Source organism: Xyrauchen texanus, chromosome 46, assembly GCF_025860055.1.
Source record: "Xyrauchen texanus isolate HMW12.3.18 chromosome 46, RBS_HiC_50CHRs, whole genome shotgun sequence".
NCBI classification, from domain to species: domain Eukaryota; kingdom Metazoa; phylum Chordata; class Actinopteri; order Cypriniformes; family Catostomidae; genus Xyrauchen; species Xyrauchen texanus.
In genome coordinates, this window is record NC_068321.1 from 23277376 (window position 1) to 23294750 (window position 17375).

At 36.9% G+C, this 17375-nt stretch overlaps 1 protein-coding gene across 1 annotated transcript in view; it reads left to right on the plus strand.

Moving 5' to 3' along the window:
* LOC127638461 (iron-responsive element-binding protein 2-like) overlaps positions 1–15778 on the plus strand; it is a 20235-nt gene extending 4457 nt beyond the window's left edge. The window contains exons 3-21 of the mRNA XM_052120001.1: positions 496–661; positions 749–886; positions 1882–2103; positions 2206–2275; positions 3927–4110; positions 4205–4344; positions 6215–6386; positions 6479–6579; positions 7025–7141; positions 7230–7389; positions 7478–7613; positions 9085–9169; positions 9249–9530; positions 9613–9717; positions 9813–9955; positions 11516–11663; positions 11767–11889; positions 13600–13785; positions 14010–15778. Of these exons, the coding sequence (XP_051975961.1) occupies positions 496–661; positions 749–886; positions 1882–2103; positions 2206–2275; positions 3927–4110; positions 4205–4344; positions 6215–6386; positions 6479–6579; positions 7025–7141; positions 7230–7389; positions 7478–7613; positions 9085–9169; positions 9249–9530; positions 9613–9717; positions 9813–9955; positions 11516–11663; positions 11767–11889; positions 13600–13785; positions 14010–14123 (2792 nt within the window). The 3' untranslated portion in view covers positions 14124–15778. The remainder of the gene's footprint in view (positions 1–495; positions 662–748; positions 887–1881; positions 2104–2205; positions 2276–3926; positions 4111–4204; positions 4345–6214; positions 6387–6478; positions 6580–7024; positions 7142–7229; positions 7390–7477; positions 7614–9084; positions 9170–9248; positions 9531–9612; positions 9718–9812; positions 9956–11515; positions 11664–11766; positions 11890–13599; positions 13786–14009) is intronic.
* The last annotated feature ends 1597 nt before the right edge of the window (positions 15779–17375 follow it).

Below are 17375 nucleotides of genomic sequence, written 5' to 3' on the forward strand. Positions count from 1 at the left end.
ATATAGTTATTTGTAATGTCTCAAAAACATGATTAACCAACTCTGCTGGAAACATAATAAACAATTTGATAAAAAATAAATCTGACTTTCTAAAGCTTGGTATCATTTAAAATTTCACAACTTAGTCCTACTGTCCACATATGTTCCCAAATATAAATATACAAATAAAAAAGGGGAATGGAAAATGCACACAGCAGTCATGCTCAGGTCTCATGCGGTTAAGTAAACAGAATTACGTTCCTTATTATGCCCATATGTTTTTTTTTAAATTATTAAATGTATTCGATTACGCATTGTGTAATGTGTGCTTGGACAGAGTGATGAAGACTAAACCTACTGACTGATACCAGTGACATAATTTTGTCATCAACTGTGATCACTCATGGTATATAAACAGATTAGATAATAAAGCACTTAATCAAACTCAATCAAGCTTGTATAGGCTGTAAAATAAGTCATTTAAACCTAAAAAACTTACTGTCTCTCATATTATAGAGAAACTTCCGTTCTGCATGCGGGTTTTGCTTGAGTCTGCGATTCGCAAGTGTGACGGGTTCTACGTGAAGACTGAGGATGTCACCAATATTCTGGACTGGCAGACGCAGCAGAACCAGACTGAGGTTCCGTTCTTACCCGCCAGGGTTCTGCTGCAGGACTTTACGTGAGATTTGTTTTAACTGTTGATCTACAGTTACTGAACTGTTTGTTAGGTTGAGTGTTTTCAGAAGGTGTGTATGTGTATTTACAGGGGAATTCCTGCAATGGTGGATCTGGCAGCCATGAGAGATGCTTTAGATAAGCAGGGAGTCGATCCAAACCTGGTGAACCCCAAATGCCCCACAGACCTCATCGTAGATCATTCACTGCAGATCGACTACAGCAAATGGTGAGAGTGAATGCAGATACTCATCAGGGATTAGAGAAAAGATATAAACAGTATTTATGTCTTAAAACCCAATGATTAGAGCATTAACGTAAATGTGTTTAAAGATGTGTCCTGTAATATACACTGTAATTAGGGCGGTAATGTGTTGTGCTTAGCTGAGTGTAAATACTCTTTCTCCGTGACTGACACCGCGTCTTAACCTAGCATGTTGCAACAAGTTTTCACGGTCAAGTAAAAAGTAGTTTTGCTTCAAAAAGTGATAAAATAACATAATTTTGATTAAAGGATTAGTTCACCCATAAATGAAAATTCAGTCATTGTTTACTCACCCCTGTGTTGTTATAACAAATACAAATAAAAATTCCTCTGTTAAAACATGTATTATTTGAGCTGTAAAGTTGTTCAAATCGTATTTTTACAGTCATTTTAGGGTTTGTTGATATTACATCATGGAAACAAAGTTGTAACATTGGCAATAACTTTACACAGAAAAGGTTAAGTAAAACATGCATATTTTTTGGCTTGTGGCTATACTTTTGAAACCGTACGTATTTTAATGTTTATGTATTTGACCCACATTTATTTTATACCCACAAATTTTAAGTGCCTCACTGTAACCGAGATTTTAGTTTTTTATTTATTTATTTATTTTTAAAGAAAAGGAGGTTGAAATCTTTTTGTTTCTTTTGATTTTCGAGTAAAATAGGACCAAGACATTTTCTTGACAGTTTTCTTGTGAATCACCCAAATTGAAGTCTTTCTGAAATCAAATGATTTAAAAAAAAAAAAAAAAAAATCCTTATTCGGTTATTCCAAAAAATAACTGGCAAGGTAATTGAAAAGTCATGGAAATTCTTTGGTGGAAGTGTAGGGAAACCTGTATTTTAATATAATGCTATATAGTACAGAATTGGACCAATGAGATTTCAGTGTGGGCGGGGTTAACCAGTTGTGCAATTTCATGCAACTGAAAATGGTTTTGTCCCATTTTACAGTGCCATCCAGACCCCTCTGACCCCCGTGGAGGACAGATCTCCTGCCAGTCGGCCATCTTCCCGTGGCAGCAGTAGTAGCACTCAGTGTGGGGGTAACCGACTGGGTCAGAGGGGTGGCTGTAGTAAAGCCTCGTGCTCTGATGCCCCCAGTGGCCGAACCCCAGCAGTACAGATAGAGAACACACCACTCCTGTGCCCCTTCCACTTACAGCCTGTGTCAGAGTACGGCTACAACTCAAACACACACACACACACACACCTTAAAACACACTCTTTAATTTGTTTACTTACATCTCTGATGTGAACTATATCTGACACTCGCAGGCCTGAAACGATGATCAGAAATCAAGAGCTGGAGCTGAACAGGAACAAAGAGAGACTGCAGTTCTTCAAGGTGATAGTTCATAGATGTCACAAAGCTTGTAATATTTATTTCAGACAACATGAAACTGCTTGTATTATCTGTAATGTGACATTTAAGTGTTAAATAATATTGAGTATTACGTTTCAATGTAAGCTTTTTTTTCCCTTTGGAATTACATGCACAGATGAATCATGCCTAACCAGACCAAGGACTTTTAAAGCCCGGATGGGCCCGCTGAGAATAAACGTATTATCAAAATATTAATATTTTAATATTAATACAGTCTTGACCAACAAAAAATGGCTAACGTTTCAAAGCTTAGAATCTGTACTTTACAACACATGTAAGCATTATGACCAAAAATTAACAAGTGCTTTGAAATCTGAAGTGTTCTGGTTTGGTAATTTATTTATAATTTTGTACTGCACATATTATTGTAATTTGTAAAAACATCAACCTGGTCAAATAGCCATGTGTCATATATCGTTGGAAAGCTCTCAAAGATATAAATACAACCCGCCTATTTGTTTTATCCAAAGACAAAAATATAGGGAGTAATAGCTAAGTATATGTATTTGACATACATGTTAAATGTAAAAAGGTGTTGCATATTTGCCACGTTTGCACTTATAACTTCACAAAAGAATATAAAATATCATATATCATTACTTAGAGGAGTCAATTTTCTTAAAAACGAGCCCACACACAACGTAATTAGATGCAAAGATCATTAGACAATCCACACAAAGTACTATGTGCACAGCACAAAATGTGCAATCTGGCTAAAAACATGTTAGTTTTCCTGGATCAGATAACTTCATCGGAAACTATGTAGTATTTTTTGCGGTGTCATGGAATGCTAAACCAAATCGAATTAGGATTCAGATTGCTAGAACCAGAGGTGGAAGTCATCCAAATATTGGCAGAGAGAATCGTTCACTCTAATTACATATAGCCACAAGAAGATGGCACCAAGTACATGACACCGAATCAGTGATGGCTCAAATGACACAGAATGGAACTGAATAAGATCTTGTTACTCATGCCTGCATACTTTGGAGAGAGAGTATACCTTTAGTCAATGTTATACACAGATCAGCCACAACATTAAAAACACCTGCTTAATATTGCGTAGGTCCCCCTCGTGCCGCCAAAACTGCACCAACCACATCTCAGAGTAGTATTCTGACATGATATTCTTATCACCACAATTTTACAGAGTGGTTATCTGAGTTACCATAGAATTCAAACCAGTCTTCTCTTTCTCTGTTGACCTCTCTCATCAACAAGGTTTCTGCCCCATCTGGTACCAACAATCATGCCACGTGCGTGTTTTTCAGAGCTACCTCATTTACACCCTGAGAAATATAATGTCAAATCAGAAAAATAAGTAAAAAGTTAATTTTTGGCTTAAGTTTTATAAGATAATATTTTTTCAGCTGTTTTATTGGGGTGAGTGTCTCAGAATTTTTTATTATATATATCAATAACATTTTGAAGATTTTTCCTTAAAATTATACCAAATCCTTGACCCTCCTTTTTGAGTTTTAAGCCTTTAATTTTGGGTATGCCACTGAAAAAGGAAATCTTTAAAAACACCCTCAGAGCTTAAAGGGTTAAGAAAGAAAGTTATCATTAAGGCACTGTTAATGCTGAGTTTGTGTTTACATTTTCTCCCCAGTGGTGTTCAAAAGCCTTTAAAAATGTCAACGTAGTTCCGCCAGATATTGGAGCTGTACACCAGGTGAACCTAGAGTACCTGTGTCAGGTGGTACAGGAAGAGGAGGGGTTTATTTATCCAGACAGCGTAGTGGGAACAGATTCCCACACCACCATGATCAACGGCCTTGGAATCCTGGGCTGGGGTGAGTGACGCCTGAGATATTTGTGGCATATTGTGTTTGTATTTGACAAATGGTTATTCCTAACTCTCTCTCTCTTTCTCTCCCTCTCGCCCAGGTGTTGGAGGTATTGAATCAGAGGCAGTCATGTTAGGTCAGCCAGTGTCTTTGACTTTGCCACAGGTCATTGGCTGTAAACTTGTTGGCTCCATCCATCCTCTTGCCACTTCTATTGATATTGTCCTGGGCATCACAAAGGTACAAAGAGCTTTATGTGCCCTTAAAGTCTTATATTGTGCTCTTAAATGAATAGTTTCTCAAAAATGAATGTTGCATTCATTTACTCACCCATATGTCGTTCTAAACTGGCTGCTCTTTTCCATATAATGAAAATTAATGCAGATTGGGTATGTCAAACTCCAAAACATAAAAAAAACATTAAAGTATTAAATGAATAGTTCACCCAAGAATGAACATTCTCTCATTTACCAGATGTGGATGCCTTTCTTTCTTCTGCAGAACACAAACAAAGGTTTTTAGAAGTCAGCTCTGTAGGTCCATACAATGCAAGTGAATGGTGACCAGACATTTAAAGCTCCTGTTGTGAAAGTCTTTCTCTGCATGCTTTGTCTCATGAGCGTGTACGAAAAAGCATTTGTGTCTCATTCAGTTGAACTCTGAGCGTTAACTTGAGTGTAAAAAATATTTTAATAGAACGTCCATTTCTAAATGAGATTAGACAACGTTTAGACAGAGGTTTGTCTTGTTTTACCTTGAATCTCCACTTCTGAATGTGAAAGTGGAGATTTATTGTAAAACAGGATGATTGCATCACTTCAGAAGACATATATTAAACCTCTGGAGTCAAATGAATTATGTCCCGATACCATTTTTTGAGACCGAGTTAAAGTACTTTTTGTTTTGGTACCCGCCAATGCCTAGTCCGATACCTGTTTTTTAAAACAAATGTATGAACTGCATATCAACAGTTTATTTCAATTATATCATCAAATGCCATTTTAAATGAATAAATTCATTAAAACGTAAATTAAATGAAAATATAACAATTCATTTTCAACATGATATTGTGTTATTTTTATCAAATAAAGTGCTGCATACGCATTGAGCATCACAGATGTGAGATATTGCTTAAATATAATACAATTACTATTGATTTATTTGTATTATTATTAGTTGTAGTATTAATAGTATAAAAGTGAATATTACATTTCTCTCATACTTTTTTTTAACTTGCATTGAGCTTTTATTTTGGCAGAGCTTTTATTTTGAAGTGTTTGTGTTGTTATGACCAAGTATCTCTGACGTTGTAATGAGTTTGCAATTCTGGAAAAGACAGTTGCTACATGACATGATTATTAAACCGCTAAGGCTGCTATTTAATTAAATAAGTATGTACTCTGTTTGTGCCTCAAGCTACAAAGTGAATTTGTGCTCTGGTCGCTGTCATCATCTACGAACAGAGCGTGTTATGCACATGACTGTGTTCCCTGTATGAGCCAAGGAGGATTAAAAGGTACATGCAGCTGCCGTCGCACAAGCACCATCTCCAAATATTCACAAGAGCTCACATTTGCAACGCACAGCTCATGCTAAATATATAGTTATAAAAGTTAAATAATCTCACTAGGACATGTCATGATTTAAATTTGTGTGCTGAATATTAATGTAATTACATTTGTATGTCAGATGGTACCGGAGCATTTTTACGAGTACCAGTACATGAGCGCGGTATCGGACCCCATACTGATACTAGTATCGGGACATCCCTACTTTTATTTATCCTTTATGTCATTTTTGTAGCTTCAAAGTTCTGGCCACCTTTCACTTGCATTGTATGGACCTACAGAGCTGAGATATTCTTCTAAAAATATGTGTGTTTAGCAGAAGAAAGAAAGTTGTACACATCTGTGATGCATGAGTGTGAGTAAATAATGAGAGAATTTTCATTTTTGGGTGAACTATCCCTTTAAAAGAATTGGTTCATAAGAAAAAAACTGCCAATTTTAATTTTTAATTATCCGCTGTTGTGAAGCCAAACTAATTCAACATCTGCAGAGTTATGGTTGTAGATGTTTAGTTTACAGACTTTGTTCAATTTGTGGCTCAGTACCTGCGTCAAGCTGGAATCAGCGGGAAGTTTGTGGAGTTTTTCGGACCCGGTGTGTCACAGCTCTCGGCTCCTGATCGGACCACCATTGCTAACATGTGCCCGGAGTACAACGCCACCGTCAGCTTCTTTCCTGTGGATGACATCACCCTGGAGCACTTTAAACACACCCGTACGGACCATCTGGTGTACACTGCATTTAAAAACTTGAAGTATTAGTAAAGAGATATGTAAAAACTTGTCAATATTTTGTTTGTTTGACAGTCTGCAGTAAAGAGAAGCTTGTGGTATTAGAAGACTACCTGAAGGCTGTGAAACTCTTCAGAAGCTATGACGACCAATCAGAAGAGCCGCAGTATACAGAGGTGCGGTCCTGTCTCATTTTGGCATGTGAGCTGATGGGTTATTTTACACTAATGTATGTCCATATAGTACATCAAACACTTATTCAAAAGAGCAAGTTTTCAGTGATGCATTCTAGTGTTGGGCGATATGACCAAAACCTTAAATCATGATATGAATAATTTATGAATGATTATGAATAAGCATCAAACAAAAGGTGAATGTTATTGATTGAATGTAATTTCAATGCAGGAAAAAAACTGTCCATGTTTCTTCAATTAGTCTCACATGAGGTCCTTTCCACTGTTTGATACACACACTATACACTATATAGCACAATCGCTATCGATTGACACTTTATAACGTCATCACTGTTTATATCGTCATATCACCCAGCCCAAATACATCCATTTTAAAAGTTGTTAGGTTCTTGTTTAATTAACTGATGTTTCCTTGATGGTCTCACAGGTAATTGAGATGAATTTAAGCTCCATCGTGCCTCACATCAGTGGACCCAAACGGCCGCAGGACAGAGTGGCCATAACGTGCGTGAAGGAAGACTTTATTAACTGCTTGAATGAGAAGGTACACACCTGCTGTCTTTTTGGAAGAATGTGTCACTTGTCTGTTTGAGCTGTCTGGTCAGTGTGCTGTGCTCTATGTCTGTGTGCAGGTGGGATTTAAGGGCTTCCATGTATCCAAAGAGAAGCAGGAAACTCTGATCCCTTTCTTGCATGAGGGGGTGGAGTACAGTCTGGCTCACGGGTCTGTCGTCATTGCAGCCATCATCAGCTGCACCAATAACTGCAACCCATCTGTCATGCTGGCTGCAGGTCAGACTTCAACACACCTTCAGATGTGATCTGAGCTGTTGTCACACTGTATGGTGTATCTAAAAAAGTGTGTGTTTATTTGGTTCAGGTCTGTTGGCGAAGAAAGCCGTTGAGGCTGGACTATCAGTAAAACCGTATATCAGAACAAGTCTGGTGCCCGGCAGTGGAACTGTTACACATTACCTGAACACCAGTGGAGTCTTGCCCTTCCTCAGGAAACTCGGGTACATATATATTGTGTAGATACTAGTGTATAAAAATTAGGGCTGTCGATTTAACACGTTCATTTAGTGTGATTTAATTATATGTGATGCATTCAAAGTGCGATGCTCCAAATGTGTCCAAATCTGACGCGTGAAAACAGACCAACAATTAAAAATAGTGCAGAGGGAAGAAGGTCAATAATAGGGTTTGATAATGATATAAAAATAAAACAAAGAATATTTTGACTTTTTGGTATGGCCTTTCTCAATTATTGATTATATATGATTGTGATTAATTCTATTAAGTGATCGACACATTGTGTAATTAATTTGATTAAAAAATGTAATCGATTGGCAGCCCTAATTATAATATAATAATAATAATAATAATTATTAAACTGAAATAATAACAAAATCAATACAAATGTGAAACTACAAACTGAAAATGCTCATTTTAAAAAGCAAAGAGTAACAATAAAACAAATCTGAATAAACAAATGTATATAAAAATGATGTATTATATATTTAATACAAATTTTATATATATATATATATATATATATATATATATATATATATATAAAAATATGTGTGTGTGTGTGTACACTGTATATTATACTATATATTTTATGTAATAGTGAAAATATATAAATAAAAAGGAGTCTAAGTTTGCAAAAGAAATAAGCTAAAATTAAAAACTAAATAGCTTGGAGAACTGTAAAAAAAAAAAATATATATATATAAATAGAAAAATAACAATAGAATAAAAATATAACTGGTAATCTGGTGATCAGAAGGATGCTGGTTTGAGCCCCACAGCCACCACCATTGTGTCCTTGAGCAAGTCACTTAACTCCAGGTTGCTCCGGGGGGATTTTCCCTGTAATAAGTGCACTGTAAGTTGCTTTGGATAAAAGCATCTGCCAAATGCATAAATGTAAAATGTAAATATAAAAAGTAACATGTATATATTTTATTACAGTGTCAAGAAAAAGTATATGAACCATTTGGAATTAGCTGTTTTTTTTATTTTTATTAATTGGTCATAAAATGTGTTCAGTAAATAAATGAAAGATTATAATTGCTTGTTTGTTATTAGCTTAAGCACATTGTTGTTTGTCTATACTTGTGAATTTGATGAAGATGAGATCACCTTTTATGTCCCATTAATGCAGAAAACCAGCTAATTCCAAAGGGTTCACATACTTTTTCTTGACACTGTGTGTGTGTGTATATATATATATATATATATATATATATATATATATATATCATTACATTTGATCAAATACAATTAAATTGGAGAAAGAACAAAACCACAAATTAGATTTACAAAATACAAAACAAACTAAAGCAAAGAAAAACAAATAAAATCAAATAGTTTTTGTTCTTATAAGAACTAGAGACATTTTCAAAACTATATTAACCCTGTTGCACACAAGTAGTTTGGAAAACAATCTCAATATGTTTTTTGATTGTGTGTGTGTAACAGGTTTGAGGTGGCTGGTTATGGATGTTCCACTTGTGTGGGAAACACAGTGCCTTTACCTGAGAGTGTGGTGGACGCCATTAAACAGGTGAAACAGAGCTCTTGTATCTCTATCTCGTTCTTTCTTTCTGATCTTCTGTTATCCTGAACTGTCTGGTCGTGTGCAGGGTGATTTGGTGGCATGTGGCGTGCTGTCTGGGAACAGGCATTTAGAAGGACGCATGTGCGACTGCGTTCGGGCTAATTATTTGGCCTCACCCCCACTGGTGGTGGCGTATGCAATCGCAGGCACCATCAGCATTGACCTGGAGACAGAACCGTTGGGTGTGAACTCTGAAGGGAAGGACGTGTATTTGAGGGATATCTGGCCGTCTAAAGAGGAGGTGCACCACACAGAGGAGAACATTGTCATCGCCTCCATGTTCAAGGAGCTGAGGAGCAGGATGGGGGTGAGAAGAAACTCATTATTACTTCAGTAGCCCGCAGCTTATTCTGTCTGTTTTGTTGAATACTGTGTTTTTTTATATGCAGAAAGGAAATATGTTCTGGAACGTTTTAGACTCTGCAGAATCGCCCCTCTTCCCGTGGGATCCCAAATCCACCTACATCCGCTGTCCATCCTTCTTCAGTAAACTGGTGAGTGTCATTCAGATCCAGATTTCTCCTCCAAACATCACGTTAACAGTTTTTCACTTCAGTATTAACACCGCTCTTGTTCCTTTCTCTTTCAGTCTAATGAGGTGTGTTTCCCTCAGTCCATTGACAATGCTCACGCTCTGCTCTTTCTGGGTGATAAAGTTACGACTGATCACATCTCTCCAGCCGGTAGTATTGCTAGAGTCAGTCCTGCTGCCAGATACCTGCAGAACAAATGGTGAGATGCTTTGGATTCGCTATTTTTGTTTTTCCAATCCTACTTTATTATTTAGAAGTGGTCGACCGAAATTGGTTTTTCATTGGATGATGCAGATACCGATATCTAGAGAACAGGATTGCCAGTATAAATGCCAATAAACATAATACAATTTAACAACAGCAAATCTGATGGGGATGAAATTTCTAAAGTGAACCAAACAATGCATGTAATATTTTATGCAATATTTACTCAGATTTGCATAAACTTGGTAAGAAAAAACCTTGAAAGCATAAAGTGTTGACTATCCATTGACAAATTCAATGGTAACATTCTAACACCAGTTAACACTTCCGTTAATCAGCCAAACGAACACGGTTATCAGTTACTGATAATTATTACTACTCTTACAACATTATATATATATATAATTTGACTATATATATTGTTTCTGTTGCGATTTCCTGAATTTCATTTTGGAGTGAAGCCCTTTCATATTATCGGCCAATGCCAATAATCACAAAGTGGCCAAATGTTGGCCGATTAATCGGCTTGGCCGACATATCAATCTATCACTATTTATTCTTTCTGCATAATCTTTAGTGGCTTTGGGAAGTCGTATTCATTTTAGCAAATCATTGTTAATAGGGATGCACCAATATGGAATGCGCCAATACCGATAATTCACAGCTCATTGTGGACGATACCGATAACCGATATTTAAAAAAAGTTTATATTTGTAATCCTTTAACCTGGAGCTGCTATCTAATTCATAAAAAGCTTCTCATTTGAAAAATATGTGTCAATTCAAAGCTTGGATTTGGACCTGCTGCTTTTTTAGGTTTGGCAGATGTAACATGTACCAGAAATGTGCCTATGTTTCAGATGAATGCTGCTTTGAATGAGAAATAAATGACAATGCACTTGCATAAATTGTATGGTGCCCATTTATTTGAGTGTTTACGGTAATCCTGATGACTTTAACAGAGAGAGAATAATGAACGTCAAACAGCTGTAATAATGCACTAAACCAAAATGAGGTGATAAACAGTATGAAATGATCTCTAAACAATAAAAACACAATGCAAACCCTAATCTGTTTACATGGTTTAATATTTATTCTAGCTGTCAGTGGGTGGTTTGTGTGTGTGTTTGCATTCACAAACACTTGTTACAGCGCTCATCTGTAACAGTTTTGCTGTATAACTGATGAAATGTGAGCACACCAATCATTATGGGAATAGTCAAAAATATCATTCAGATCGAATAGTCATGAGTCATAACGTTAGAAAAGTCTCAACTCTTAAAGTACAACAAGCATACACAGAAGTCCATGTATGGCATTTACATTTTTGTTGTGAGATTAAGGTCATCTCCATGTTTTTTAATTAAGTTAAATAGTTTGTTTTAAATGTTCTCTCTAAACTGAGTTAGTAGCAAATGCTTTGTGAATCAGTTCAATATAGTCAATAGAAAGAACATATTTGTAAGACTGATTCATTTGTGAATCTGAAATCATTACTCTTTAGCACTATTTTATCTACAGCCTGTTCAGTTCTTTTCTTGAAATGTTTGTTTCAGTTTGACCCCTCGTGAGTTTAACTCTTATGGCGCACGGAGAGGAAACGATGCGGTGATGACTCGAGGAACGTTTGCCAGCATAAAGCTCCAGAACCGCCTCATCAGAAAGACCGGACCCAAAACACTGCACATTCCATCAGGACAGACGGTAAGTGACCAGACTGAACCGGCCCAAACATGATCTGTTCTGTCAGTGAGCTCTGAGGTATTGTGTTGGCTTTGTGTTTTGATGTGTGTGTGTTCCGTCACAGCTGGATGTGTTTGAAGCTGCTGAGCGCTATCAGAGAGATGGAGTTCCTCTCATCATCCTGGCAGGAAAGGAGTACGGCTCAGGCAGCTCACGGGACTGGGCTGCTAAAGGACCCCATTTAATGGTACTAGACCAAAACTCCTCTGTCTGGCAATCTTTATTACATTGTTTGCCAGGAAGCACTATATTGAAATCCCTTCTTGACCGGGAACTTAACTTTTATGTCACACATTTTGCAATTAATTCAGCCCGAACAGCTGGAGTCACAAGTTTGAATCTAGGGCATGCTGAGTGAATCCAGTCAGGCTTCCTAAGCAACCAAATTGTCCTGGTTGCTAGGGAGGGTAGTCTCACATGGCGTAACCTCCTCATGGTTGCTATAATGTGGTTCTCGGTGGGGTGTGTGGTGAGTTGTGCGTGGATGCCATGGAGAATAGAGTGAAGCCTTCACATGCGCTACGTCTCTACGGTAACACACTTAGCAAGCCTCATGATAAGATGCGCGGATTGACGGTCTCGGATTCGTAGGCTGCTGAGATTCGTCCTCCGCCACCCGGAATGAGGTGTGTCACTACGCCACCATGAGGACTTGGAGCACATTGGGAATTGGGAATTCCAAATTTGGGAGTGAAGAGCATGCTTGATTAAATATGAGACATTATTTTTTTAAATATATCACTAGTGAGCAGAGTATTTTTATACTCCGTCATTGCCAATCAAGCTGTCATTTTGCCAAATTACACGAAAATATGAAAATACTATTCTTTTGTGTATTTAGGATACGCCAAATGCTAGCAATTAAATTAGCCTTAACAAGACATTTAATTTTTTTAAAACAGGGTTACAAAATGTCATTTCCATCATTGTTATTAAACACAATACAGAATTTGAGATGTGCTGGAAATATGACACTGTGTTGGGAATTTTCGTGACTTTAATTTTTGTGATGCATGTACGTACACTGTTGTACATTTGTTAGCAGACAAATACAAACAAATTGTGAGATTGTGAAGAATGCTTTAACACTGCTAAAGCCTGGTTTATACTTTGGAAAAAGCCTTGGGTGAACAAACTTACCCTTGGCGAACAAAGCTGGTGTTTATGCTTAAGCCCGGCTGTATTTTAAAATGAGTTAATTTAGGGTGATGTCACAGTGTTTAATGTACTCTTCCAGCCACAAGTAAAGCCAATAATGCAGATTTTCTCTCTGTGGACTGCCACTTTTAGCGCTGTGTCGCTTCTATGCTTAGTTAAACTTGTCACGCCCTGTGTAAAGTATAGTTTAGCAAAATCTCTAAAAGACTAGCTTCAAAGTTATCCATTTTAACGACAGTAACTTCTCAGCTGGCCCGCACGATTGTATATAAAAAACATCTGGCCCAAACCATGCCCACAATTAGTTTTAACCAATTATCAACACTCTTTGACCAGCCGAGATCTCGTAGTTCAAGAATTTCAGAGATGTGGTCGAACAGGAGAAATCTCACCAAACGAATACATTGGCAGAACATAAAAGTCACTGCATTTCATCATTATTTGTAGGCAACTAAGTGAAGTCTGTTCACCCAGTAAGTATGAATTAGCCATAAACATGCTCGAAGTTGAATAAACACCCTTATATTACTTTCAATTATCTCTCTCTATATATGTATACCGGTATCTGTTTTTTGGGTTTGCAACTTTTAAACAGTCATTTTACCTCAAACATTGTTATTTTGCTACCTTGCCATCACTGGTATTTCTTTCTTTCTGCTGTTTGCATTACAGTTAAAATACTTACATCTCAGAAACATTTATCACTAAACTCCCATGTGTTTGTGTGTGCCTGTTTCAGGGGGTGCGTGCTGTGATAGCAGAGAGCTTTGAGAAGATTCATAAGAACCATTTAGTGGGGATGGGCATCGCTCCACTGCAGTTCCTGCCAGGACAGAATGCAGACTCACTGGAGCTGTGTGGAAAAGAGCGATTCACCATCAACATCCCACAGGAGCTCACACCCAGACAACAGCTTACAGTAGAGGTACAGACCTGTCTCTTGAAAAATATACTGCTACTTATTAAATAGGACTGACCCAGACTTGATTGTGCTAGTCTCAAGTGTCTGTAAATACATATAAATATTTTTTATCTTTTTCAAATGAAATAATCTCTAATGTTAATATATGATTTTTGGAAAGCATAGTTTAGACAGCTTTACTTCTTTACGGTGTGATGGCTTATGTTCTCATCTCCTCTTGTTTCCAGACGAGCACAGGGAAGAGTTTCAGCGTGGTGGCTTTACTCGAGAACGAGATCGATATGGTGTTTTTCAGAAACGGAGGCATCCTGAAGTATGTGGCTCGCTCTTTGCAACAGTAGAAAACCTATTTGACTTATAGCCACAAAGACACGACGTGGACCTCTTATCAGCAAAGCGCCACCAAGTGGCCTTCCGTAGGTGAATGAACTCTGAAAGCTGTGCCTCTAATTTGCCCAATCTTCCGCTCCAGAAGGACGTCATTCTTGCACTTAAATGTTCAGCGTTTGTTTTCGACTCATTCTCTCCACATATCGGCATAATGGAAACCCTAAAGTCTATTTGTGGAGTCAGAGCTTTAGGTAGTTCAGATAGAGCTTTAATTTAGGTAGAGCTTTAATTTCATATTGCAGCGCCTGCAACATGTGTCAAGATACTTTCTGTCCATGTGAACGCATCGAGTGTTGGGCTCAAATACTGCATGATGACTTCAATGTCGACGAGGGCTCTGATCTCAAAAAAGGCTTCGTTCTTCTCTCATGGTGCTGATTTTAACAGTGAAAGTGTCCACACATACAAAACACGTCCAGCATCTCCCAAGCACACTGTTCTGCATGAGTGTCCACATCTTGCCGTCACGACAGCAAACCACTATGTGTTTGATCCGATCCAGTTAAATATCAGTTTATTTATTATTAGCGTCCCTTTAATGTCTGCTGTTTCTGAGAGTATTATATTGATGTTGATGATGATGATGATGATGATGATTAAATTGAGATATTAGATGAATCTCATGAAACCTGTCAAGAACCAAATATATGAAGTTCAATTTTGTTTAAAGAAATTCTCTTTACCGTAATGTGAAAAACCTATATATTATTTAAATTGAAAAGTGTGTGTATATATATATATATCTTTACATTCATGAATTTGGCAGATGCTTTTATCCAAAGTGACTTACAGTGCACTTATTACAGGGACAATCCCCCCGGAGCAACCTGGAGTTAAGTGCCTTGCTCAAGGACACAATGGTGCTGACTGTGGGGATCGAACCAGCAACCTTCTGATTAACAGTTCAGTGCTTTAGCCCACTACACCACTACCACTCCATATATATGGTGTATGTATATATATATATATATATATATATATATCTCTCTATATCACGGTAGCATTTGTTGTACATGAGAATTTCCACTTGAAAATCATAAAAACAACTGAAGGTTAAAACGTCTGGACGCATTAATTCAATGAGAATTTGAAGAGGAAATATTTTAACTTTCCGTATACATTTTTTTTTCTCTCTTGATTTTGGGGTGACATATAAATTGGACATGTTTTCATGAGTTTCCCCCAATTACTGTTGGCCAAGCATTAACATCATCTGATATATTAATCTAAACGTCATTTAAAAATTCTGTTTGCCTTTAAAGACTAATTGGGCTGTGCTGTCCTGCAGTGCTTTGGCTAAATTCATGTTCTGTATGTGAAGTCTGTATGCAACTCATAGCATATGAATGAACTATACAGTAGAATAAATAAATGTAATTCTTTTCTTAACTATGCTTTTACTGTAAATAATTTGTATTAAACAGTGACATGAGCATGCTGCGTTTGTCTCTTGATGCAATTATAATACCTTGTGTCCACCACATATGACAGCATAGATATTTTAATTTTGCGTTAATTTTATTATTTTAATTTTGTGTTTTTAGAAATTAACAAGCCAGCAAAGATTTGTATTACTTTGTGGCTTTTAAGAATGTAATTTAAAAATGTAGGCCACACCCACCACCGTAAATACTAAGTTATCTGAAATAAAATAAAGAATAGTTGACTCCGCTTAAGCTTAATTGTGTACTACTCGTACTAGTTTAAATTAAGTTACTGTTACTCCCTAAACCCTAAAGTTGGCATTAATAAAAACATTTAAGTGTTCCTAATTTAACAGTACTTGAAATGTCATATTTTGGGATATTAACTCAAATATGTACATTCATTAAACTTTGGCTTTGAGTACAACTAACTCCGAATTCATTGTGTATGTTTGGTCAAGACAAGATAATGTTAATGGAGAAATATTATAATTGTTAAAAGTAAACTAATGTAGTTTTAATTCGTATGACTATTGCAGGTGTTTATCTGTAGCTGGTTGATAGCTGTGATTTATGTGAAGTCACTTTTAGGGTGATTACCTCTGGTGAACTTGGAGCCTGTTCAATTTAAGTAATACTTCTTTACTCAATTGTACTTAACAAAAGTGCAGATTTATGTGCACTAAGAAGTACTGAGGAGAATCCAGTGTGCTATATGCAGGACCAGCCCATGGGTTTGTGGGGCCTTACGTAAAATCATGAAAATGGGCCCCCCGGTGTGAAAATTGTCATAACATAAACATCCTAGAACCACTGCAAACATGATGAGCAGATTTTTTAAACCGAACGCACTATACTGTATAGCTCGGTAGATGACAAATGAAGTGTCCATTAGCTTTTTTTCCCAACATTAAGATGTTAGGTCGAAATGTACGTGCATGCATAAGGGAATATTTGTATTTTAGAAGCTGTGACTTCTCTTACTTTTTTCTAGAAATACAAATAAACCAGTGTCTCAATATTATGTCATGTGAACTGCAAGCATGATAATTACTAGGTAACAGTATTAAGTATAAATAAAATAGCATATTTTAAATAGGGCCTATAACACACTCCTTGAAATATATACTGGATCTATAAACAATGAAAGAATAAACACATACCTCTTAGAGAACAGAGCTCTTTGCAGATAGTTTGGTTATTTTCCAGATTAATTGCTCATATGTTCACTCTGTTGATATACAGATGCAAAAAACTAAACTGGAATAGGTCTAATTTCCTTTCCCTGCCGGTTATTCTTGAGAAAACGTGAAATACCCTAATGATTTGACTAGCGCTGTTCTGCTATCCTTTACACTAAATCAGCCTCAAAGACTCAAATAGCTACAACTAAATATTTTTCATAACTTATTTATTGTGTTTCTGTCACAAGATGTGTGCAATCTGTGTCTAATAATACTGTTATAAGAATCCGCACTCTAGATCCCAGCAATGCTTTGCATTATGTAGAAATTATGCAGATTAGTGTGTACTGCTTGCTGATTTTAGATGTACTGCTGTTATTTTATTTGTTTGTTTGTTTGTTGGTCCTGGGTAGCTCAGCAAGTAAAGACGCTGACTACCACACCTGGAGTCGTGATTTCGAATCCAGGGCGTGCTGAGTGACTCCAGTTAGGTCTCCTAAGCAACCAAGTTGTCCCGGTTGCTAGGGAGGGTAGAGTCACATGGGGTAACCTCCTCATGGTCGCTATAATGTGGTTCTCGCTCTCAGTGAGGCAC